General features: G+C 37.2%; 3 protein-coding genes across 3 annotated transcripts; 1 reads left to right on the top strand and 2 right to left on the bottom strand.

Annotated features, from left to right (window-relative positions):
• Positions 1-8,664: 8,664 nt before the first annotated feature.
• LOC143458873 (uncharacterized) lies at positions 8,665-10,405 on the top strand. Its single transcript, XM_076955759.1, has 2 exons — positions 8,665-9,698; positions 9,806-10,405. Exon 1 carries the CDS (start codon positions 8,834-8,836, stop codon positions 9,626-9,628), a length of 795 nt encoding a protein of 264 aa, XP_076811874.1. The 5' UTR covers positions 8,665-8,833; the 3' UTR covers positions 9,629-9,698; positions 9,806-10,405.
• A 3,836-nt stretch (positions 10,406-14,241) lies between these two features.
• LOC143458872 (uncharacterized) lies at positions 14,242-18,359 on the bottom strand. The gene is made up of 4 exons (XM_076955758.1): positions 18,224-18,359; positions 16,205-16,360; positions 15,977-16,121; positions 14,242-14,568 (listed from the first exon to the last, which is right to left on the bottom strand). Exons 1-4 carry the CDS (start codon positions 18,264-18,266, stop codon positions 14,463-14,465), a joined length of 450 nt encoding a protein of 149 aa, XP_076811873.1. The 5' UTR covers positions 18,267-18,359; the 3' UTR covers positions 14,242-14,462.
• A 567-nt stretch (positions 18,360-18,926) lies between these two features.
• LOC143459621 (uncharacterized) lies at positions 18,927-22,823 on the bottom strand. The gene is made up of 6 exons (XM_076956837.1): positions 22,596-22,823; positions 22,172-22,255; positions 21,780-21,854; positions 20,741-20,835; positions 19,333-19,534; positions 18,927-18,985 (listed from the first exon to the last, which is right to left on the bottom strand). Exons 1-6 carry the CDS (start codon positions 22,783-22,785, stop codon positions 18,927-18,929), a joined length of 705 nt encoding a protein of 234 aa, XP_076812952.1. The 5' UTR covers positions 22,786-22,823.
• Positions 22,824-25,570: the final 2,747 nt, after the last annotated feature.

Raw genomic sequence — 25,570 nt, 5'->3', positions numbered from 1 at the left:
AACGAAACAATCATCGGGTTAAAATGGAAATATTCGATTAATGTCAACGATAAATGAGCCCATATTTAAAACAATTTTATTTTTTGAGACATCCAAGGTAGAGAGACATTGTATAGATGGAAATACAAAGATATACTGGAATAAATTTTATAAATTGAAAGGACAGACAATAAAAGCAGGAAATACATTTAATTGAAATCAAATATTCGTTTGTACAAACAAAGTAGTTTAAGACGACAAATTTGATTAAAAAATTTTAAGCTGACGGAAACGACGTAAAAGAATTCCCAAGCACAAAACATCAAATTTCAGAATGATCGCTCTTATGACGTCAAAATTAAATGCCAAATGATTACTGATCAAAATTAGCAAATAAAACAATGAAGATAAAAAAGATTTCGACGAATCACGAAATAAATTAAATGAACTGTCAAACACATCCAGATAAACAAATCAAAATCCAACAAAACTTCAGATGGAAAGCACGCAAGGGTACCGTCGTATTCTGTCCATGTTGGTCGATACTTGCCATTTGTTGGTGGCTGGATCATAGAACTCAACTGTTTTGCCATCACACCTACAAAATATATAAAGTAAACTGTTAAACACAAAATGTTGGCAAATGATAGATAAGTCCATCAAAATAATTACTGTACCTGGTTGTATATAAGTTAATTAATTATTGGAAAGCATGTTATCCAGAATATATTAACCATAATAAACAGAAAAGCGAACCAAAAACGATTTTTATCGCGTTATTTGAAATACTCTGGAACTGAGATTAAGTTAGGTACCAACTTGGTTATAAGCTACTGCAGCAAATCTTCTGCCGAATCATACCAGACTGCCTAACCATTCATAACACTGGTCTGCATGAAAATTTTATTTTGTATGATGCCAACGTTTTCTAGCTAATTTTGGTGCGCTGATTTCAAAAATGCCATCCTTTGATGGCATCCTTAAAATTGCCAATCTTCTCGAATCTTCTGCCGACTCATACCAGACTGCCTAACCATTCACAATCAGACAGTCACAAGCTACTTCCGCAAAGTAAAACTCCTTCGCTAGTTATGTGAAGAATGCATTTGGCAAGATAACATAATTGTTTTGCTCGATGATGTCATAATGACCTAGAAACATTTAACAATATTGGCTTTGTGACCAATTCAAACATTTCCGAGGTCTGCTATTGCCACTATAATGCTGCGACTCCACCGGTATAGTAATTTAAAATTATCACTGCATTTTTCGGTAAAAATTTAAAAATTGGTATTGGTACTGGTACGCACTGATCGCTGACAATTTCACTGAGTGACAATTTAAAATTGCTAGTTGTGAAACAGCCGGTGATGATTAAATTGTCATAGAGGTCATTCTCATATACCGAAAGTACATTTCTCCATCTGCAATAGCGAGTTCTTCAATAAGCTTGTAGCTGTTGATATCTTTTTTCTTAAACGTATTTCTAACCTACACTCTGTGCTTTCTTTGTCTGTATGTCAGAGCAACGGCTATTATCGCTAAACATTCTTCATCGCTGCTTGAAGAACTGCTGTCACTCTCCATGTCTCTAACTACGAATGATCTATTCTGCATGCTGGAGTGCTGTTGCAAATTTTTTTTAAATCAACCTCTTCAGGGCTAACAATTGACAATTATAGTTATCACTTTTTATATGATAATTATTTCGGTGATGAAATTTATGATATCATAATATATAAATTAAACAATATGGTTACGTATAATAATTAGGTATACATACAAATACTCACCCTGCAAACACCCATATAAGGCCATCCACCACACAAGCTGATCCATCCCATCTTTCCTCATTCATAGATGGAACGTCAATCCAAGTTTTTGTGTCCAGGTTGTATTTTTCAACAGAAGAGAGACCATATCCACCTGATTTAATTCATTTAAAGAAAATGACATGTCATAAATCTCCTTAAACATTTGAAAGATATTTGCACTTGCAGCAAGACTCACCTATCGCGTATATTGCGTTGTTTAATACAACAGCAGTTAATCCAGATCTGAGGGTTTTCATCGGTGGAATATATTCCCACTTTCCGCTTCGTGGATCATAACATTCTGCTGTGTTTGTTGCATAGTTGCTAACCCTTCCTCCAAGCGCATAAAGCAAACCTTTCAAAATAAACCATCAATCAATCAATCAAACACGTCACTTGTGCTTGAAGTTCGAGCATAATTGCTCCAGCACTTTATGAAGGAAAAGTCAAATCCTTTGCAGTGGTGAGATTTTCTTTGACCATTTCTTGTTGCTCCTTTTATCTTCTGCTGATTTTTATAAATTTGTTTCAAAATACACGGAATATGATTTTAGGCGCCAAATTTAGAAATTGTTGGAAGTATGATATCTATGACGTCACACAGACTGTTATTTCAAATCATAGAACATTTAACACGTGACCCGCGGGTTGATCTTCTATTCTCTGAGCTGCGTTTTGCATCGATTAAACTCTTGGACACAAAAGACCACGTCGTTTGTTTCTGCGCTTTTTGTTATGACACGTCATCAACCTTTTTACATGAGTAAGCCTAAGTGAGTCGAGTTAAGTAAGCGACGCGTGTCACGTGCGGGTAAATATTTCTACTCGCTTTGATGTTTATTTACATGAGTTAATTCCTGGTAAGCTGGAAAGTTTTTCAAAGCTCAGCAACAACACTGGAACATAGACTGGACCTGAAGTAAAATAAATTTCTAAAATTCCTAAACGCCACAATTTTTTCTCAAGAAAGCGACCAGACTGACGCGGAAATCGTTTTCATTTTTCACTTTTTTAAACGAGAGAAAAGTAGTTTCCAATTCGGGAATTTCAACAACCGAGTTCCGGGTATAAGTGATGAACCCGGTTTTTGAGTTTTGAGAAAAACGAACTTTTTGCGAAAATCAACTCAAAATTAAGGTAAAATCAACATCATTGTAATATAGTGAAATTTGCACAATTCGTCTCCGTTTAATTTATTAATTCATTTTTGTCGATCCTGGCAAAATTGTGAATATTTTCAAATTTTCTGGTTCGTTCAATTCGGTTTTGCCAAATTCGACTAGTTCGGCAATTTTCTTTTACTCCAGCAATCATTTTGGTTGTCAAATTTTGTCATGAACTTTGAGTAAACCTCAGCATAAAGACTCAACGACATGAGAGAGCTTACGCGATCAACGCATTTTAATTGTATGAATGTGTGAGTTTGTATAATAAATGTAATTTAAATGTTTAGTTGATGGTGTTTTTATGTTGTGAGTAAGCCCTACAGAGAATACACTGTGTGTGCCAGTGTGTTATTACTTGTTTGCATATTCATAACCTATAGTCCACCTGATCATGTGAGCTCAAGCTTGCGAAAGCTCGTGTTAAGTAAATAAAAGGTCTGAAGTGCCAAGTTATATTCTGCTTGTTAATCAAATTAACAAAGTTTCTTTTTTTCCTGCTTATGACGCAATACAAATTAATACCCAGGTTACCAGTAAAAATATTGCGCAAACTAACTATTGTGATGAAATAATCACCAAATATCAAACAATAAATTGCGTAAATACTATACAGCGACTCTGCTATGTTTGAAAATTGTGAACGCCAACGTTTTCCTGGATTTGTCCAAAAATCCGGATGTTAACATTTTAAAACCCAGGTTTCGAGAAATAGAAAAGGACAGAAAAATCCGTGTTTCGGGTTCGGGAGAGAAGTGCGCTCATGAAACGAGTTGAACTGGCTTAAAGCGCTAAGAAGTAACAAGTGTTATTGCCACCAAACTATTTGATGGTGATGATGAACGCCAAGCAGCTATGTTTAGTTAAACTTTTAGGAGTATATCTAAGTGTCTGGATTGCTCTGAGGACCATGTGCTCGTAAGAACTCATATCAAGGAGTTACAACAAAGACATGAACACGAATGAGAGTAAGAAAATAGCAACCTTGTGCGGTTTATTGTGCTTTAAAGTGGACCTGTGACGTAACAAGGACCGATATCAAGCAAAATAAGCGAATAAGAACGCGAGTATCTGCTTCACGTAAACCGCGATCACCGGGCAGGTGCCGGTATGGTTTTATCAATGTGGAAACGAACGATTGGTGATTGGCAACTCTCAATTTACTTTGCCAACTTTGACAAAAGTTTACTTCAAACATCAAAATAATAAACTCACCTCGTGCACTGTCCAATCCATGGTAAGTTCGCTTGTTATTCATATTTCTTATCGAAGACCATTTCCTCTCTTCAGGATTGTAACTTTCACATGATGATAGATGACCAGTGTCATTAAAACCACCGGAACAATAAACAAGACCTACAAGTCATCAGGTGAATATTAGTAGAAGGTTCTTAATATTCTATTTATCTATTAATCAGTTATGGCAAGTGTGCCGGAAACAAAACTCTAGAGCATGTGATTCCATCAAATTTCCTATGACATTTACAACAAATAAATGATAAGAAATTCCAGTTACAGTTCGACACAGCTTTTACAACGCAAATACGATGTTTGCAACATGCGAATGCGATTGGTGTCCTGAAACGAGCTGGAGTGAAAATATTTTTAATCGCCAAAAAGAGCGGAAATGTGAGCGACAAAACGAGTTCTTTTCTTTATAAAAGAAGGTATAGGCCTACACGAATATAGCACGAATAACGGCTTTTTTCATCGATGAGCGAGAGCGTGAGCGACAAGAGAGGTTGCCCACCATCACTGTCTATAATTAGCATGAACTTGAACTTGCACGTCATAATAACTTACCATTCAATAAAGCTGATGCAAATACACCTCGCTTTTCTCCCATAGAAGGCAAGTTGCTATCCCACTTTGGATTCTCATCATTCAAGTCCAACATCTCTACAGAGTTGTAGTAAGGACCAAGCAGTGGCCAACCACCCATCAATAAAATTTGTTGATTGTAATTTACAGCAGATGGAAATCCCCGATCAATTTTTGTATCCTGTATGATGAAACATCATTGCATAAAGTCAACATCAACTGAAGTGAATTTACTAAAAATGTCAACTAAATACTGGATATGATGTTATTAATGGAGATGGACTGGCCAGACTTAAGTATAAAAACTATCTGCAGGTAACAATACAATATGAATAAGTCATGGCCCATGGACATGGTCAATAAAGTTTTGTGGTTGAGAGGATTGTACAGTGGCACATAACAACACAGGTATAAACTTTCTGCAAGCGACAATTCATAACAATTGATTCGATCAAGAAACAACAATCTACGGCATTCCACGAACGCAAGGAATGTTTGTTAGCTCGTAACTTTAACATTCACTCTTCTTAGCAGCTTGTCAATTCAAAATGATTATTGGGTTTTGAACATAAAATAGTTTTTCGCGATAATTAAAACACTTTAACATTTCAATATATTCTTGCTTCTCCGTCAATTCTATTGTTACGTTGTTACTTGTCTACCTTGTTACTACTTGTTACTATCTATTGGCACTAGTTATTGTTACGTTGTTTTACGCTTGATTTGTCATTCCGCAGTCTTGTCTGCCTCCGGATGAAAGCGCTTGTCGATTTGTCTGCGCCTTGTCTGTTGCTACAACGAGTGATGATGAGATTCTACCGATACGGGTACGGTTGTGTAGACGTGCCTAGTTTTCATCGTTTTTGAAATACAATCCTATAGTTAACTGCAGGTTTCTTCGAACCAGTACTAGGAAAAAGCCGGTAACACTATTTTATCCAAATTAAGTTAACACTCGCTTAAAGAGGTAAAATTTGAACGTGCATGAGCAACTCGCCGGGCAACAAACGTCATTTACATTTATTTTTAACAATAGACAATGTGACAAAACAATGATCTTAAACTTTGCTCGATTACTCACAATGGCAGGAGCAAGACGAGCAGCATGGATGGAGTTTTGCCTTTTCGGAGCGCATTTCGGTGGTTTCCAATGCTGTGTTTTTCAACAAAAACCTGAGTGTTTGTTAAGAAGGCAAAGCACGTTGTTAAAAGTAGACAGTTATATTAGACAGAAAAAATTTTCAGGTAAATTCGAAATAACACCGTATAAGGGTGTACTTGAGTTAGCGTATCAACAAATTTGTGCCCGTCTCATTGTTATATGTTTAAACCAGCTTTGTCGGTCCGCGCAACGATTAGTTTGCATGAAACAGGTCTGTGGTGTAAAAAGATTGGAAACCGCTGATCTAGTGCAAGCAGCAACATGGTTTTTTCTCAAAGCAGTTGTTTCACTTGGACACTTTTCTAAATTCGATCATTCTCGCCGCTTTTCACGTTTTTAATCATTTGCATAATAATTGCTTTGTTTTAATTGTTCTAATAATTGCATTAATTAATTGCTTTGATGACTTTGCTCTGCAACCACAACAAATTGAAAAAATATTTCAGTTCGAACTTCATCTGTTTATCTCTTGAATAAAAGTTTATTTTATATTTACTTATGAGAGAAATCTGCCCGATCAAATTGTTACTGACAGAAAACATAACGATCTTATCTTGAGTCACACTTGGCCATGAACACACAGACACAGAGGAACAAATTATGCTTTCAACTCATTGCAAAGTGTCACAATACCGTGACAACAAGCATATATGTATATGACATCACAATCACACTTCTTAATTGAAACAAATTCATTTATAAAGCAAACATACCGGCATGTTACTCCACTGGTTTGTCTTGGTGTTGAACTTGACAACACTTTGTGGGCAGTTCAAGCCACCAATCATAAGTATCTCATCAGACTGACCTAGAAAAATGTATTCGATTAGTAGTATTTGGTTTCAAGCATTGTTACAACAAAGAAATTCAGTTGTTAAATCTACTGCTGCTGTTGCTACTACCACTAATCGCTTAATCATTACCATCCTGGTCCAGTATATTAAATATTATTGGTTCAACAGCTCAATATTGCCATAATTTTGTTTAGCAAAGAGTTAACTTATATTAATGTACAGCTTATTTCAAAGCTTTCATCAAAGCCTTATAATTTTATGCACTGTCAAAACCATGAAACATTATACAGGGTTAGATACAAACAAATTTTATTTTAAGAAAACCAATATGTACAGAGAAGCCTGGACAACCACTGACAAAAAACTGGACGCATGTCAAAACAATTTAAGTGATTAACCGCTCTCTCACCAGGTTTTGCTTTACAAGGTGGAGCTTCAGAAAGTCGAGAAACGAGTGATTTCACAAGAAGTTGCATGCAATCCGTGGAGTTGCAAACCAATTTCTAAATAATTAAAATTGAACCATGTAAGTACTTTACATATTACGAAAATATACTTTGTCGCCATGTGCGCCTTTTTGCAAACAAAAACATTTTTAAACTTAAATTTTTCAACATTGACTCGTAACATAAAGTAGCAGTACTACACGTCAACCCTATAACAATTTTTAATTTCTTTCAAAAATTAACACAAAACTTGGTGCATGATGCATGATGATGCAAAGAAATAAGCAATGTGTGCAAAAAATTATGCAAGGTACCTCCTTTTGAGCAACTTTTATCAAAAAATCTTTCGACAAATTTTCCAGTTGAATGAGATGAAACAAATCACTGAAGTTTTTCCGTCTTTCATCCAAATCATGAAGTGCCCAAGCAACTACACTCCTGTACTTGTCCTCATCGATCGAATCCTGAAATTTAATCAAGGTTAGGGTGACATCATATGTACTATTATATTATCTCAAATATATGATATGATGTATGTTAAAGCTAAGAATGGTCAAAAATTGGTTGAAGAAATGAAACATTGCAGATAGTTTGAACAACGCCATTTAATATTTTGATTTATTGTCTTAACTTAATAGCGAAATTATATTAACTGCCAAAAATATTTGAAAATTTAAATCTCGTTAGTTTATTCGAGATAAGAAGTGTCTTGCAAAATCTTGTAACAAACATTCAAGGCCATTCATGCATATATGAGCCAGTCTACATCTTATGCTTTGTCTAAAAACAGACAACTTTAGCAATGCCTCTTCACTTTCATTTATAAATAGAGCACAGGGTAATGCACAATTTCTGGAAATGTAAATAATATACCGCAGTGTAACATTTCTAACATGAAAGTGTGCATTACAATTAGCTTCTTGCAATCACCGCATTTCACACAATGATGTAAAAACTATCAAAACAAATTGTTTGATTTAGATACTGCATAAAAATCATTATAAGTCAAAAACATTCCAATTCTAAGTTTATTTCATCACTTTCCAACTTCAACATAGCCTTGACATCATCAACTCCAAGCTCAAGAAAATCTGCACTTTTTAAAACTGCTCCGAGATTTTTAGAAATGAAAGTTTCAGCTGCTTGAACAATATCACCCATGTTGTATCGGTTTGAATAAGATCGAATTTTCAAACAATTTTCTCCATTGAGAGATGCTTTGAAAAATTTCCTGCAGTTTTCCTTCAAACCTTAAAAAATCTTCCAACTTATTTAGGAATAAAACCTGTCATTTAATTATGATACAAAATCTCTTAACAGTCACTCATTTCATATGTTTATTCAAGCTTCCTGAATTACGTGTTACGTGTGTTATGCTCGGTTGACGTGTTTGTGCCTTGCGTTTCTGCCTTCGGCCGGAGGCGCTGATGTTTGTAATTGCGCCTTGATAGTTGGCGAACGTGTCAGTTTTACCGTTGCCTGAGCTGTGAGCAGACGTGCCTGTTTTTACCCTTTATTTTATCAAATACAATTTTACAGTTTAACTGCAGGTCTATTCGAACCAGCATAAGAAAAGGCCGGTAACATTTGGCGAGCACGGCAGGACCTGCAGTTAAAAAACGTGAAGCAAGAGGGTGACCGAGTTTTATCCAAGATGAATTTTTTTTGCTCTCCTTCGAAGTTTGAACTTGGAGAAAGTTTTATCTCGTTTTTATCAACGTTTGAAAGTTTCTGCGACAGTGTGGACGCAACAGCAGCTGCTCGAAAACATGCTTTTATGGTGAGTTTACCGGAAGATGTTAAGCTGGAAATGATATGCAACGGTGCACGGTTAGGCACCATGAACTATGAAGAACTAAAGTCCAAAGCTGAGGAAGTTACTTGTTGCTCGCTTCGACGTAACAAGGCTAAACAGCAGCTTATACAAAGAGCCCAAGCTCTCGGCGAAACGAATCGAAGTTACGTCAACGCCCTTGTCAATTTCGGAGCAATTGCATACCCGAAACCGGAAGATGAAGGTACGAAGAATGACGTCTTGTATAACGCTTTAATAGCTGGACTGCGTAACAAACATGAAGCAGAAAGGCTGGTCACGTGCAACATGGAGGTGCAGTGTCCAAAGTTTTTAGATGCTGTCAAAAAGCTATTGATGATGGAACCAGCGCATGTGCAACAACACGTTTCCAAAATACAGCCAATCGAGCAGGTCCCATCAGCTTGCGAGGAAATGAAGCAAATGATCCAGGGTCTGCGGCAGGAAGTTGACACCTTGCGTGAATCACTATCGGAGATATCGCGGAGGTCTCGTCTTAACCACAATCATCCCTTTCGCCCCCGGGAATCACGCACGTGTTTTACATGCGGAGAAAGAGGACACATCAGTCGATATTGTCTTCAACGCAACCGCCAGGGAAACGCCAACGGGGCGGGCACAGGTGTCCGCCCCTGAATCCATCACCACAGCCAGAACGAGAATTGGTCACTTACAACCTACATACCGTCTCTGCAGAACAACATAGGTACGTTAACGTTATCATTAATGGTAAGCCCTTGTTTGCGCTTGTTGACACTGGTGCATCAATTACCGTCATATCCCATTTGGCTTTCCAACAATGTTCCGCTCAAGATTTAAATGACTGCCCTTCAAATGTTCGATTTATTGGCGCAAGCGGAACCGTTATCGCGATGGCAGGAAAAGCAAAGCTAAACTTCACCGTTGCCGGAATAGAGGCCACTCGCGACGTTTTTGTTGCGGAAAACTTGTCGGAGTCTTGCATTCTGGGTTTGGATTTTCTTCAAGACCATGGTTGCATCGTTGACTATGATGTGATGACACTCAAGGCTGGTGGAGGAACATTACCACTATTGAGAGAACCAGGTATTTTGCACAGTTCATCGATTGCATTAATTGAGTCACTGCTTATCCCCGCGTTTACTGAGGTTGTGCTGCCCTGTAGTGTTAAACGCCCGACAAAGTCCAAGTCTAACAACGTTTTTATACAGAGATCTGAAAGCCTACTAGACAAATACGAAATCTTAGGCGCAAACTACGTAACAAAAACTAAGGAAAATTTGGTGCCAGTTAGACTTGCCAATTTTACGAATAAAAGCAAATGCATTCCGGCTGGGACAACTGTTGCAGATTTAATACCAATTGTTGGCGAAAATGTTTCGTACATTAATGCCTACTCATTATGTTGTATATCGGAAGAGGTTGACAAGCCAGCGACCGATGATGACGTGTCGTCTCTCGTTGAACAACTGCATCTAAATGATCTTAATTTGTCCGATGTTGAGCGGGAAGCTGTAATCGAAGTAATTCGAAGACGGAAAGCTGCGTTTTCACTCTCTAAACGTGATCTTGGCAAAACCAATATTCTTACTCACAGTATCGACACGGAAGACGCTGCACCCATACGCCAACACCCGAGAAGAATGTCAGAAGAAAACAAACGAAAGGTAGATGAGTTGCTAAAGGACATGTTAAATGATAACGTTATTAGTCACTCACAATCGCCTTGGTCTAGCCCAGTTGTGTTGGTAAAAAAGAAGGACGGTAATACGAGGTTTTGCATTGACTACAGGGCTGTCAATATATAATTGCACTAAGAAGCATAGTTTTCCTTTGCCACGGATCGATGACAGTTTGGATCAACTCTCGGGGTGCAAATATTTCACCACACTAGACCTTAAATCTGGTTACTGGCAAATACCGATGAGTGAAGGCGACCGTGAAAAGACAGCGTTTACTTGTCATCGAGGTTTATTCGATTTTAATGTTATGCGGTTCGGACTAGCAAACGCACCTGCCACGTTTCAGCACTTGATGCGGATTGTGCTCGATGGGGTTGAATGGAATGGTGCATTGGCTTACCTGGATGACATCATTATATATGCACGCACCTTTCAAGATCATCTGCGCAACTTGGACGACGTGCTTTCCCGATTAGTTGCAGGTGGCCTCAAACTTAAACCGACTAAATGCAATTTGTTCAAAGAAGAAGTTAGATTCTTGGGTCATGTAGTTTCAAAATCTGGTGTATCCTGCGATCCGGAGAAAATCTCTGCGGTTTCCAATTGGCCTGTGCCCTCGTCGATAAAGGATGTAAGGCAGTTTTTGGGACTCGCATCATACTATCGCAAGTTTGTCAGAGATTTTTCCAAAATTGCGGCCCCACTGTACGATTTGACGAAGCCTCAAAAACAGTTCGGCTGGAATGATAAATGTTTACACTCATTCAACTTGTTGAAAGACGCACTCGTGACAAACCCAGTATTGAGATACCCGGACTTTACGCAGCAGTTCATCCTCGATACAGATGCTTCAAATTTTTCGCTCGGCTGTGTTTTGTCACAGATTGTAGATGGTGAAGAGCACCCAGTTTCATACGCAAGTAGGTCTTTAACGAAAGCAGAAAGAAATTATTCCACCACGAGGAAGGAACTCCTGGCAATTGTTTATGGGGTGCAGAAATTTCGTTGTTATCTTGGCACACCTTTTCTTCTTCGCACGGACCACGCTTCGTTACGGTGGCTGTGGACAGCAAAAGAGACATACGGTCAATGTGCGCGCTGGTTTGAAATATTGGCTGATTTTGATTTTAAATTAATACATCGCTCTGGATCAAAGCACTCCAATGCAGACGCACTTAGCAGAAGGCCACAGAGCAGCAAAACAAGTGATTCTAATAGCGTCGAAGTGAATCCTGAGAGGTATCCGTTTGAATTTGAAGAAAACTTTGAAACCTGTAAGACCTCGACGGAAAGTGTTTTAAGTATTGATCTTCGTGAGGGTTTCGGTTGGACTCCTGATCAAATTTCACAAGCTCAAATGTCCGACGAACATCTTTTCGTAGTACTAGGTTGGATTAGATCCGGTGCAAGACCCCCTTTTAAGAAAATTAAGAAGTTGAGCAGTGAGGTTCGACATTACTGGTCTTTGTTTGGAGAGTTTTTTTTAGTACACCAGTGCTTGTACCGCAGTCTGGAAGACACACTGGAAGGAAAACGTCTTCAGCTACTGGTTCCTAAAGAAATGCGTCCGAGAGTCCTGAAAGAGTTACATGACGCATCACATGGAGGAGGACACATGGGTGTTGATAGAACAGCTGAAAGAGTTTCAAGACGATTTTACTGGCCACGCTGGAAAACGGATGTCCGTGAGTATTGTGAGCGTTGCACACTCTGTGATTTACGTAAAGCTCCTTCTAAAACACCAAGAGCGCCCTTGGTACCTTCCGAGGAGTTGGAGCCGATGCAAAGAATAGAGATTGACGTCCTTGGAGGACTTCCTGTGACACATTCAGGAAATCGTTACATACTGGTAGCCACTGATATGTACACTAAATATATGCAGGCTTGGTCTATGCCATCACAGACAGCCCAAGAAACAGCATTTGTTCTCTATCATAACTGGATGACGATTCATGGTGTTCCGGAGCGGATTCACAGCGACCGAGGAGGAAACTTTGAGAGCCAGTTGTTTAAAGAGCTTATTGATCTTCTCGGCTGCAAGAAGTCAAGAACTACAGCATACCACCCTTCTGGAAACGGAGCGGTTGAAAGGGCCAACAGAACCATCCTTTCCATCATGAAGAATTATGTCCAGCGCGATCCACTATCCTGGGATAAATCCCTCTCCTCAATTTGTGCAACCTATAACGCCAGTCGACACGAAGAGACAGGTGTTTCTCCACATTTCCTTCTGACTGGACGAGAATTGAGATTACCAGCAGATTTGATGACTGGACAGCCTTCAAGTCGTCCATCATCATCGGCAATGTTCGATTTACAAGACCGTATGCGACTTGTCCACGAAGTCGTGAAAACGAGACTCGACCAACGTCGGCAATCCATGAAAGAACGTTACGACAAGTCGGTATCGAGACAAGCTGAGTTTCAAGTAGGAGATAAGGTCATGCTGCGAAACACTGTCATATCAAAAGATGAAAAGCGAAAGTTTCACCTCCCTTATTCAGGACCCTACGAAATTGTTGAGACTTTTCCGCCGGTAAATTATCTGATTCGCAACCACGAACGTACGTTAAGAGTACATTTTAACAGGCTAAAGCTAAGCAGAGGAGACCATCATACAGGGATGCCTTCCTATAATCAAGCTAGTTGCCCAGAAGATGTCCCCCAGCAACTAGACATGCCCTTGACTGGAGCTTACTTTTTTAATAGGCCTAACCGATCAAATGCAAATCATCACGAGAGTAACAATTTTAATAACGTTTGCAACTCCCGAAATAACGGTCGACTTCGCCGAAGCCCACGTCGCACTATTCATTACCCAGACGTCGAAACGTATTAATTGTTTATTGTGTGATGCTTGATGCTATGTTGTTGACTACTTTCCTATGATTTGTGTTTTATATATACCACAGTTTCACATATACCAAGTATGATGGTATTTTATTTCGGATCTGTTATATATCGTCTAATTTAGCTTTCAATCTCACGTTTTTATACCTTTTGTTGTGTTATTGGCATGAAGGATTATTTGTAACCCACCTTTATTGTGTTTGTACTATTGTTTTGGTATAGTCAAAAAATGTTTGAATTTCTTTTATGACAAGTTATTTAAAATTTTGCTGTGGTTTTCAATGTAATGTTTGTATTTATATTATTTACATAGAAATGCTTTACCTTGATTTCCGTTTGTTTTTATTGGTGTGATAATCATAATTTTTTCGCTACTGCACCGTTTTGCTGTGTTTGAGGAATCGTTTTTGTAAAGTTTTTTTTTGTGGCCCACTGTGGCATACGTGGTCGACAATTTTCTTCAAGATTAACACATTATCTGGGTAACAGAAGTATAGAGGTTGCTTCGTGATTATATTGCAATTTGTCGTTTTATTTTCCATATATTAGCTTATAGCCAGTTATGCTAATGTCGAAGAGAAATTTATTGGAGGGGGAGGAGTGTTACGTGTGTTATGCTCGGTTGACGTGTTTGTGCCTTGCGTTTCTGCCTTCGGCCGGAGGCGCTGATGTTTGTAATTGCGCCTTGATAGTTGGCGAACGTGTCAGTTTTACCGTTGCCTGAGCTGTGAGCAGACGTGCCTGTTTTTACCCTTTATTTTATCAAATACAATTCTACAGTTTAACTGCAGGTCTATTCGAACCAGCATAAGAAAAGGCCGGTAACATTACGTACATTCCATGAATTCATAAACTTGATAATTTTCTCAACATTTAATTGAAAGGAAATATCTTTATGAACTATTGCATTGTACTTCTATACAAATTAGAAAACATTGATTGATCATTTAGTATCAACTTCAGATGGAAAGGACGCAAGGACACCATCGTTGTCTGTCCATGTTGGTCGATACTTGCCATTTGTTGGTGGCTGGATCATAGAACTCAACTGTTTTGCCATCACACCTATAAAATATATAAAGTAAACTCTTTAAAACACAAAATGTACACAAATTACAAACGATGAGTTAATCAAAATTAAAGCTGAACCAGGTTGTATATAGGTTAATAATTGGAAGCATGTTATCCCGAATATACTAATCATAATAAATAAATTACGTAATCCACTTCGGAATAGACGATTACAAAACAATGTGATCCAGGCTTCACGCCAACTTGTAACCTCGCCACCAGCTGCCACCGAAGTTTAGGTCAATCACTGTGACCATTTATCGTATCCAATTTTTTATCGGTGTCTATAGTTACAATTTCTGCAGAACTCAAACATTTGACATAAACGCAAAACAATCGTATAAAAGAAACGACACACAATCTCATCAGGTCAATAATGTTTAGTTAGTTTTTTTATCACGTAATTTGAATTATTCTGGGGCTGAGATTAAGTTAGAAACCAAATTGGTGAAAAGCTACTACAGCAAATCTTCTGCCGAATCATACCAGACTGTCTAACTATTCACAATCAGACAGTCACAAGCTACGTCTGCCAAGGTAAAAACCCCTTCGCTTGTTATGCGAAGTTTGCATTTGCTGGTAAAACAATAATACAATTGTTAATATGCTTTATGATGTCATAATGACCAAAAAACATTTCACAAGATCGGCTTTGTGACCAATTAAAACATTTCCGAAGCCTGCTATTGCCACTATAAAGTTATGGCTCCACAGGTAGTAATTTATAACTATCACTGGATTTTTCGGTAAAGATTTAAAAATTCGTATTGGTGCTGGTCTTTTTTCTAAAAACTAGATAACTAGAACAACTAAAGGTCCTTCTCATATATCTAATGTACATTTCTCTATACCCAATAGCGAGTTCTTCAATAAAATTGTAGCTGCTGATATCTTTTTTATTCAACACATTTCTAACCCACACTCTGTGCTTTATTTGTCTGTATGTCAGAGCAACAGCTATTACCGCGAAACATTCTTCCTCGCTGCTTGAAGAACTGTCACTCTCCATGTCTCTAACTACGAATGATCTATTCTGCATGCTGGAGTGCTGTTACAAATTTTTATAAAATCAATCTCATTATCAGCTAACAATTGACAATTTTAGTTATCACTTTTTATGTGATAATTATTTCACATATGTGAAATTGTTACTGAGAAAATTATCACTGGAATTTTAAACTGTCATTGTTCGAGCCATAGATTAACTGAGCATATTAATGAAACAAATTTTTTAAATTCATTTCCCAAAACTCATCATGACATTCACCTTCATCTAGTCTAGTGGTTCATAGACTCCAGGTAGGCAATTACTGCAGCAGACATTATAATATGGTATTATAATATATAAATTAAATGATATAAATTTAAAATAATGTGATTATGTATACCTATAATTACTCACCCTCCAAACACCCATATAAGGCCAGCCACTACACAAGCTGATCCACCACATCTTTCCTCAGTCATAGATGGAACATCAATCCAAGTTTTCGTGTCCAGGTTGTATTTTTCAACAGAAGAGAGACGATTTGAACCGTCATATCCACCTGATTTAATTCATTTAAAGAACATGACAAGTCATAAATCTCCTTAAAATTTGAAAGATATTTGCACTTGCAGCAAGACTCACCTATCGCGTATATTTCGTTGTTTAATACAACAGCAGTTAATCCATATATGCAGGTTTTCATCGGTGGAATATATTCCCACTTTCCGTTTCGTGGATCATAACATTCTGCTGTGTTTGTTGTATTACCATCCCATCCCCCAAGCGCATAAAGCAAACCTTTCAAAATCAACCATCTATCAATTAAACACGTCACTTGTGCTTGAAATTCGAGCATTATTGCTCCAGCACTTTATGAAGGAAAGTCAAATTCTTCGCAGTTGTGAAATTTTCTAGGACCAATTTCCGTTGCTCAATTATTTTATCTTTTGTTGATTTTTATAAATTTGTTTCAAAATACATGGAATATGATTCCAGACGCCAAATTTAGAAATTTCTGGAAAGCACGGTATCTGTGACGTCACACAGACTGTCATTTGAAATCATACAACATTTAACACGTGACCAACAGCTTGATTTTCTATTCTCTGAGCTGCGTTTTGCATCGATTAAACTCTTGAACACAAAAGACCACATCGTTTGTTTCTGCGCTTTTCTTTGTGACACGTCATCAACCTTTTTACATGAGTAAGCCTAAGTGAGTTGAGCTAAGTCAGCGACGCGTGTCAGAACAACGACCTACGCAAAAATGAGTACACGCAATGCGATATCAAGGCTACTGGGTTAGGGCAACTTATTTAAATCTTTTTAAAATACTATCTCAAGTAAGTGATTAAGCCTATGCATGAATTTTCCGTTTCCATAAAACCAATCGAGATATTAGTATTTTGTGGTATTGGCATAAAATGTCTCAACCGGTTTCCAAGCTCGTCAACGAGTTCACTTGACACGACCAGGCAGCGTGAACTCGCTTTGAATTCTTTTTTTGTTAAAACGTTTTAAACGAGAGAAAAGTAGTTTTTCAAATTAGGGACGAAATTTCAAAACCCGGGTTCCCGGTGTAAGTGACAAACCTGGTTGTTTTTTAAGGTTTTGAGAAAAGCGGATGTTTTTGTGAAAACTAACTCAATATTAAGGTAAAATCAACATTATTGTAATACAGTCGAATTTTTGTAATTCGTATCCGTTCAATTCATTAATACATTTTTGTTGATCCCGGCAGAACTGTGAATATTTTCATGTTTTCATTTTCGGTTATATCGGCTTTACGTAATTTCATTAGTTCGGCAATTTTATTTTACAACAATCATTTTGGTTGTCCAATTTTGTCATGAACTTTGCGTAACCTCAGCATCCTAAAGACATGAGAAAACTTTCTCGATCAATGCATCAAATTATTATTTACAAATTAATATCAAGGTAACCAGTACAAATATTGCGCAAACTAAATATTGTGATGAAACAATTGCCTAATACCAAACAATAAATTGCGTAAATAGTATACAGCGACGCCATTTTGTTTGAAAATTGTGAACGCCAAAGTTTTCCTGGATTTGTCTAAAAGTCCGGGTGTTTACATTTTGAAACCCAGGTTTCGTGTCGTAGAAAAGGGTAGAAAAATCCGGGTTTCGGGTTGGGGAAAACCCGAGTTGGAAACACTTGAGAGAAGTGCGCTCATAAAACGAGTTGAACTCGCTTAACAGCGCTAAGAAGTAAAAAGTGTTATTGCCACCAAACTATTTGATGGTGATGATGAACGCCAAGTAGCTATGTTTAGTTAAACTTTTAGGAGTATATCCAAGTGTCTGGATTCCTCTGAGGGCCATGTTCTCGTAAGAACGAATATCAAGGAGTTACAACACGGACATGAACACGAATGAGAATAAGAAAACAGCAACTATGTGCACCTTTTTGCGTTTTTAAGTGGACCTGTATCGTAAAAATGAACGATATCAAAAAAAATGTGCGAATAAGAACGTGAGTATCTGCTTCACGTATACTGCGATCACCGGGCAGGTGCCGGTATAGTTTTATCAATGTGGAAACGAACCATTGGTGATCTCTCAATTTACTTCGACAACTTTGACAAAAGTTTACTTTAAACACTTTACTTTACCTGAAACATCAAAATCATAAACTCACCTCGTGCACTGACCAACGCAAGCCAACTTCGCTTTATATTCATGTTCCTTATCGAAGACCATTTCCTCTCTTCAGGATTGTAACTTTCACATGATGATAGACGACCAGTGTCATTCCAACCACCAGCACAATAAACAAGACCTACAAGACACAATCAGGTGAATATCTATACGAGAAGGTTTTTGTTACATCCTTCTATGACATCATAATTATTGAACCAATGAAGTCTAAACTGAAGTATTTTGTCAAAAACTTTGTTGATTATCTCACAACATTAGTGAGTGGTGGAGCACAGAATCGCAATTATGCGCCTGGTTCGACACTCGATGGCGCTATCCTACCATAGTAATCTCCTTGGGCAAGGCATTTAAGTAAGCTTGCTCCTGTTCAGTGGTTCTGGTGAACAATTTCAAATCCAGACCAAATAAAAATAAAATTTCAAATTTAAAACAAATTAATCAGCAAACGTAAAAAGACAAGCTGAGTGACTGGAGGAAGACGACGGATCCTCGCCTAATTCCTCGCGTATTAACGAAATTTAATAACATGTAACAAACGTTCGTAACAGCAGCTCCGTTACGTAATTACATAAGTGTTTTACTTATTGTCAATTAAGCGCAACACTGTTTGAAAGTGTAGAAGGTTAATTTGTTAAACATCGGCATCTACAATCGTTGAAGCGTCTTAAAACTCAAATCGTCTATTAATCATTTACGGCAAGTGTGCCCGAAAACTCTTCAGCATGTGATTCCATTAAATTTCCTAGGCCGTTTACAACAAATAAATGATAGGCAATTACAGCTGCAGTTGGACTCACATTTTACAACGCAAATACGATGTTTGCAACATACGAATGCGATTGGTGTCTTGAAACGAGCCGGAGTGAAAATATTTTTAATCGCCAAAAAGAGCGGAAACGTGAGCGACAAAACGAGTTCTTTTCTTTATAAAAGAAGATAAGCGCGAATAAAAGCCTTTTTTCAGCGAGGGAGAGCGTGAGAGACAAGAGAGGTTGCCCACCATCACTGTCTATAACTTCCAGGAACTTGAACTTGCACGCCATAATAACTTATTAACTATATTATTGTTATGATAGTTTAATAACTTACCATTCAATAAAGCTGATGCAAAGTTACATCGCTTTTTTCCCATAGCAGGCAAGTTGCTATCCCACTTTGGATTCTCATCATTCAAGTCCAACATCTCAACAGAGTTGTAGTAAGTACTAATCATTCCTTTACCACCAGCCATCAATATAATTTGTTGATTGTAATTTACAGCAGATGGATATCTCCGAGCAGTGTTTGTATCCTGTATGATGAAACATTATTGCATAAAGTCAACATCAACTGAAGTGAATTTACTAACAATATCAACTAAATACTGGATATGATGTTATTAGTGGAGATGGCTTGGTACAAAAACTATCTGCAGGTAACAACACAACATGAATAAATGATGGCCAATGGACATGGTCAATAAAGTTATGTGGTTGAGGGGATTGTACAGTGGCACATAACAACACAGGTATAAACTTTCTGCAGGCGACAATTCATAACAATCGATTCGATCAAGAAACAACAATCCACGACATTCCACGACCGCAAAGAATGTTTGTTAGCTCATAACTTTAACATCCACTCTTCTTAGCAGCTTGCCAACTCATAAATGAATTTTGTGCTTTTAAAATAAAATGGTTATTCGCGATAATTAAAACACTTTAACGTGGTAACGTATATTATTGTTGTTTCGGCAATTCTATTTTGCCCCAATTAAGTTCATACTCGAGTAAGGAGGCAAAATTTGAAGGTGCATGAGCATCTTGCCGGGCACCAAATGTCATTTACATTTATTTGTAACAAAAGACATTGTGACAAATAAATGATCTTAGACTTTGCTCCATTTCTCACAATGGCAAGAGCAAGACGAGCAGAGTGGAGCGAGGTGGAGTTTTGCTTTCTCTGAGCCATTTCGACGGTTTTCCATTTTGGTTTTGTTTTTTAATTAATTCCACTAAGGTATTTGGGTTGGACATAGGTGACCTAGTAATAAGTGAAATGGTAAAGATAATAAAATAGCAAAGTTGAAAAGAAAACATGTCTTGATGCAGCGATAAAATCAAACACGCAACAAAACGTAAATTTAAAGTGGAAATGCCTGAGTGGCATGTTGGGGTCAATGGATCTGCTACAAACAGCAACATGGGTTTGCCTCCACACAGTCGCTTCACTTGGAACTTTGCATTCAAATTCGAGAATTCTCGCCATTTTTCAAACTTTTGGAAAACTGGTTTATTTTAGTTTTAATTCTTGTTGGTGACATCTTTCTGTGCCAGGTGTTTTTGATAAAAAGACGCCACCTATTCTAAGGTTAGAATTGGTCATGACCAAACAGATGAACATTGTTGGCATTTAACTTTTTTGTAAGTGCCACAATGCTGTGAAAAAAGGACGTATGTCTATGACAGTATAAAGACTTCGCTTGTTGTAAACCAAAGCATTTAAAACGCAAACATACCGGCATTTTACTCCACTGCTTTGTCTTGGTGTTGAACTTGACAACACTTTGTGGACAACCCGATCTACCAATGACAAGTATCTCATCAGACTGATCTGTTAAAGAAATTACAGCAAACACTGAAAGATCATTAACTCGGATCTCACTAGGTCACGAACTTAAATTTGTTTAACTCGAAGTACTGTGTAGAATAAGCTTATTTTTCCTCTTGTCATTATCAACGTCAAGAACGCGGTCAATATGTTCCCAATAGTGACGTGATGGCATTGGTTGTGACCAAATATTATAACCACGGTTGGAGTTTTCATTAAATATCTCCTCATGGTTTCCACCTTTGCAGCATTAGTGAGTTTAACACAGGCGCATATGAAACTTTTATCATAAAGTCGATACGCGAATGATTTTTCAGAACACGGGAAGGAAAGATTATTTTATCAAATCGATATTTGCGTCAAATCTAGCATCCTTTATTGCGTCATCAACATAATGCTTGACAATAAGGAGGGAGATTAAATAGCACATTTTCTTTTACAGCTTCTTGATTGATTTGTTATTCCTGATTTGTAACAAAGGTAAAAAAATCTTGCATAAAGTTAACAATCTAATATACAACAGCCAGTGTCTGTGTAGTGGTTGAAGTTGAAAGGAAACCGAAATAATTCAATTTAAGTAAACACAAAAACAAAAAAAGAGTTCGATAGAACTGTTTTTTAATGAACACTAATGCAGCCTAAACAAGCAATCGACATTAAACCGTTTTAGAAAAAAGTCTGGATTAGTTTAGTCGCTTTTTGTCGAACTTTGTTATCTTGATTGAAAATTTTGTACATGATGATTTAGATTTCACTCTCTGGGGACAGCAATTAAGATGTAGAGTAAGTATTCACCTTTGATTTGAGATATCAATGAAATTTATTCACAAACAATAAAGGATTTTGTTTCTATTTGTTGGTGAATCAGTTTGAGTTTTAGTTATTTAGTTGTTAACAGAAGTAATAACTTAAAAATGTTGTTACCATGTTAAAAAATAACTTATTACCGGGAACTTCTGCAATTTTCATTTTACGAAGTTTAGTTTCCACTTTTCTTGTCATTTCTATACCAGGAATGGATTCTAAAACAAAACAAAAAATAAAAACAAACCTTAACCAAAGTAGTTGATGTATATTTTCAAGCATATACTGATAGAAGTAGTCATCCACTGATCATCAAATAATAGTATACACATGCACAAATATTATTATTCTGCTATTATCAACATCTATACCGAGTCGATGATTGATTAATCTACAAAGACCGTTTACAGTTTAGGTCGTAGTGTCCTCCATATACAATTTAAATAAATCCAAAAGAAGTTGGGGTTTTCAGTTGGCAATATGTACAAAGTATCTGGGAAATTTGAAGAAAGTAATATTTCAAGGCAAAACTCACCTATCTCATGAAGAAGTTGGTTGAAATTGTCATCAAAGGATCCATTGTTGAAGTTGTAGTAGGTCAAGCCTTGTGTCAGCAAACCTGCAATTATCAACATTGGTATAACAGCAAAATGTTGAAATGAGCAATTTATGGCAACGTTGCACTCATAAAACTAACAAGAAAAAGCTGACCAAAAACTTTAGGGATAACTAACTCCTAATAAAAGGCGACCACATTAATTTCTCCTCAGAAATGAGGTCAACAAGGGAACAAAATAAAAAATATTAGAACAATTAAACGCCATCTTTAGTTATGTAGAAAAAAAGGCAAGAATTTATTGCTTAGATGGACAGGTTCAGGCAGCTTATTACGATTGATGATATTCCTATAGATTATCATAGATTATAGATCTACATATATCGTAGATTATCATACTCACGAAGCCTGGTTATAAGCTGGTATTCATCAGGAAGGACTCGAATTGGGACGATCTTTTTTGCCAAATCAGTTGTGAGCGAAGATTCCCGTATACAATTTTCGCTTGTCTCGTAGTTAGGAGAAAGGAACATCAGAACCACGTGAGCATTATCGACTGCTTGCCCCATTTTCTCATAGATATTTCCTTTCATCTGTCCCTTGTCGATCCAAACCTAGTACCCAGCATCAGACAAACCATCATGGATCTAGAACAATCCATGTCAAGTTGATGAAGCAACAAATCTCTTACGTATTCACTTCACGTGCTTTGCTGACCACGTAACGTGACTTCGTATCGAACTTGCCCAGTACGTAAGATTTAAATTACTGTGAAATAAAAACTAAAGAGCATATTTTTAATATTTTTTTCGTCCTGTATATGAATGCATATGCTGCCCAACTGGGCGGCTTAATCTTTACAGTCCGAATCCAAAAACGCTTAAAACAACTTAAAAATGAATCAAAGCGAGTTGATAATTTTCATCGTTAAGTATAAGCGATCGAAAATATTTTGCCTCTTCGACGGTATTTGGAAAAGGGTGAATAGTTGTCGGTAAGAATGCTGCAGAAAGAATATTCAATAATACGTAGTAGTTGAGCAGTTATTGCCAAATTTATGTCGCAATTTCGGCCTACTGGTATGATGGAGAAGGCGGATGTATGCTTCATGAATAGGGTTTCAATTAAGTGTGGTATACTATAGTAGTGCTAGGCTAGCTAAAGCGTAATGAACGGACCAGACTCTCACCGAGTTAAGGTTTGAATGTAAATATGTTTTCAATGGCGTTTACGTAACAATGCTAATTGTCCTGCTGCTTTTATTCTTTTTATACAAGTGTACAAGCGTTCTGTGAAGCAGGTCGTGCCGAAAGTATTGAAAAACGTTTTCCCAGTTTGTATGTTTTTATGCTTTAAATCCTACGCACTGGGCTAGTTCGATATGACGTCTGCATGATCAGCGAAGCATGCGACGTCAAATGAGTAAAGGTTTGCATGTTATCTGTGGCGCGTGTAAAAAACGATTCAGTTTATATTTACTACTGGTCTCGTATTTTATATTTTTTTGAAATGAAATTAAATTCCTTTTGTAATGTTGCGTAGATACCACGCAAACGTTTACGCATTTCACGTCGCATGTTTCGCTGATCACATCATAATGTGACCACACCACAGTTATCACTACTGGACTAGGGTAGCAACAAAAATGAAGATTAAGTTCGCTTCGCCTTATATCACGCAAAACATTCCTGTTACAAAGCAATCTATTATGATGCCTTATTTTGTTTGTCAGTAACATAAAATATTCTGTTGATACTTGATTTAAATATCTCAGTTATACCCGTTGATTTTTTCATTGTGACGTAATACTATAATGGCCGCCATCTACGTCACAATAAGCAAGAACTAGGCGGTGTTTACCATTGATTTGTGGCAATAACTGCTTAATCACTACAGTATATCAGCACAAATCCTTTCAACAGTATATTTACTCACAACTAATACTTGATTTAAAACAAGTTTGTTTTTGAATTTGCCTTTCACTTAGATATCACTGGGTCACTGGGCAATGATATTAATGAAATGTATAAAAAGCAAAGCGACTCCACGCAGATGATTAAATAAAATATGGCTCCACTCGAAAAAAGATTCATCAAGCAACAGTTAATATAAATTTTCAAGACATCGCAACATAACCCGCAGGTTGATCTTCTATTCTCTGAGCTGCGTTTTGCATCGATTAAACTCTTGGACACAAAAGACCACGTCGTTTGTTTCTGCGCTTTTCTTTGTGACACGTCATCAACCTTTTTACATGAGTAAGCCTAAGTGAGTCGAGTCAAGCCAGCGACGCGTGTCACGTGCGGGTAAATATTTCTACTCGTTTTGATATTTATTTACATGAGTTAATTCCTGGTAAGTTGAAACGTTTATCAAAGTTCAGCAACAACACTGGACCATCGTCTGGACCTGAAGTAAAATAAATTTCTAAAATTCCTAAACGCCACATTTTTTTCTGAAGAAAGCGACCAGACAGACGCGGAAATCGTTTTCATTTTTCACTTTTTTAAACGAGAGAAAAGTAGTTTCCAATTCGGGACGAAATTTCAACAACCGAGTTCCGGGCATAAGTGATGAACCCGGTTTTTGAGTTTTGAGAAAAACGAACTTTTTGCGAAAATCAACTCAAAATTAAGGTAAAATCAACATCATTGTAATATAGTGAAATTTGCACAATTCGTCTCCGTTTAATTTATTAATTCATTTTTGTCGATCCAGGCAAAATTGTGAATATTTTCAAATTTTCTGGTTCGTTCAATTCGGTTTTGCCAAATTCGACTAGTTCGGCAATTTTCTTTTACTCCAGCAATCATTTTGGTTGTCAAATTTTGTCATGAACTTTGAGTAAACCTCAGCATAAATACTCAACGACATGAGAGAACTTACGCGATCAACGCATTTTAATTGTATGAATGTGTGATTTTGTATAATAAATGTAATTTAAATGTTTAGTTGATGGTGTTTTAATGTTGTGAGTAAGCCCTACAGAGAATACACTGTGTGTGCCAGTGTGTTATTACTTGTTTGCATATTTCGCAATTCATAACTTATAGTCCACCTGATCATGCGAGCTCAAGCTTGCGAAAGCTCGTGTTAAGTAAATAAAAGGTCTGAAGTGCCAAGTTATATTCTGCTTGTTAATCAAATTAACAAAGTTTCTTTTTTTCCTGCTTATGACGCAATACAAATTAATACCCAGGTTGCCAGTAAAAATCTTGCGCAAACTAACTATTGTGATGAAATAATCACCAAATATCAAACAATAAATTGCGTAAATACTATACAGCGACTCTGCTATGTTTGAAAATTGTGAACGCCAACGTTTTCCTGGATTTGTCCAAAAATCCGGATGTTAACATTTTAAAACCCAGGTTTCGA

This window comes from Clavelina lepadiformis, chromosome 5 (assembly GCF_947623445.1).
Source record: "Clavelina lepadiformis chromosome 5, kaClaLepa1.1, whole genome shotgun sequence".
In the NCBI taxonomy this organism is placed as follows: domain Eukaryota; kingdom Metazoa; phylum Chordata; class Ascidiacea; order Aplousobranchia; family Clavelinidae; genus Clavelina; species Clavelina lepadiformis.
The sequence above is the reverse complement of the archived record's forward strand: the minus strand, read 5'-3'. Positions and strand labels throughout refer to the sequence as shown.

What these genes read in the sequence shown, in the direction of transcription:
- LOC143458873 (XM_076955759.1), top strand. Translation starts at nt 8,834, where the DNA reads ATGAATTTTTTTTGCTCTCCTTCGAAGTTTGAACTTGGAGAAAGTTTT.
- LOC143458872 (XM_076955758.1), bottom strand. Translation starts at nt 18,266, where the DNA reads ATGAATATAAAGCGAAGTTGGCTTGCGTTGGTCAGTGCACGAG. An exon ending in TGCGTTGGTCAGTGCACGAG is followed by an intron (nt 16,361 to 18,223) that starts GTGAGTTTATGA and finishes TGATTTTGAAAG; the next exon opens with GTTTGCTTTATGCGCTTGGG. An exon ending in CAACGAAATATACGCGATAG is followed by an intron (nt 16,122 to 16,204) that starts GTGAGTCTTGCT and finishes GAATTAAATCAG; the next exon opens with GTGGATATGACGGTTCAAAT.
- LOC143459621 (XM_076956837.1), bottom strand. Translation starts at nt 22,785, where the DNA reads ATGAAAGGAAATATCTATGAGAAAATGGGGCAAGCAGTCGATAATGCT. An exon ending in CCAACTTCTTCATGAGATAG is followed by an intron (nt 21,855 to 22,171) that starts GTGAGTTTTGCC and finishes GTTTTGTTTTAG; the next exon opens with AATCCATTCCTGGTATAGAA. An exon ending in TGCATCAGCTTTATTGAATG is followed by an intron (nt 18,986 to 19,332) that starts GTAAGTTATTAA and finishes TAAACGGCCTAG; the next exon opens with GAAATTTAATGGAATCACAT.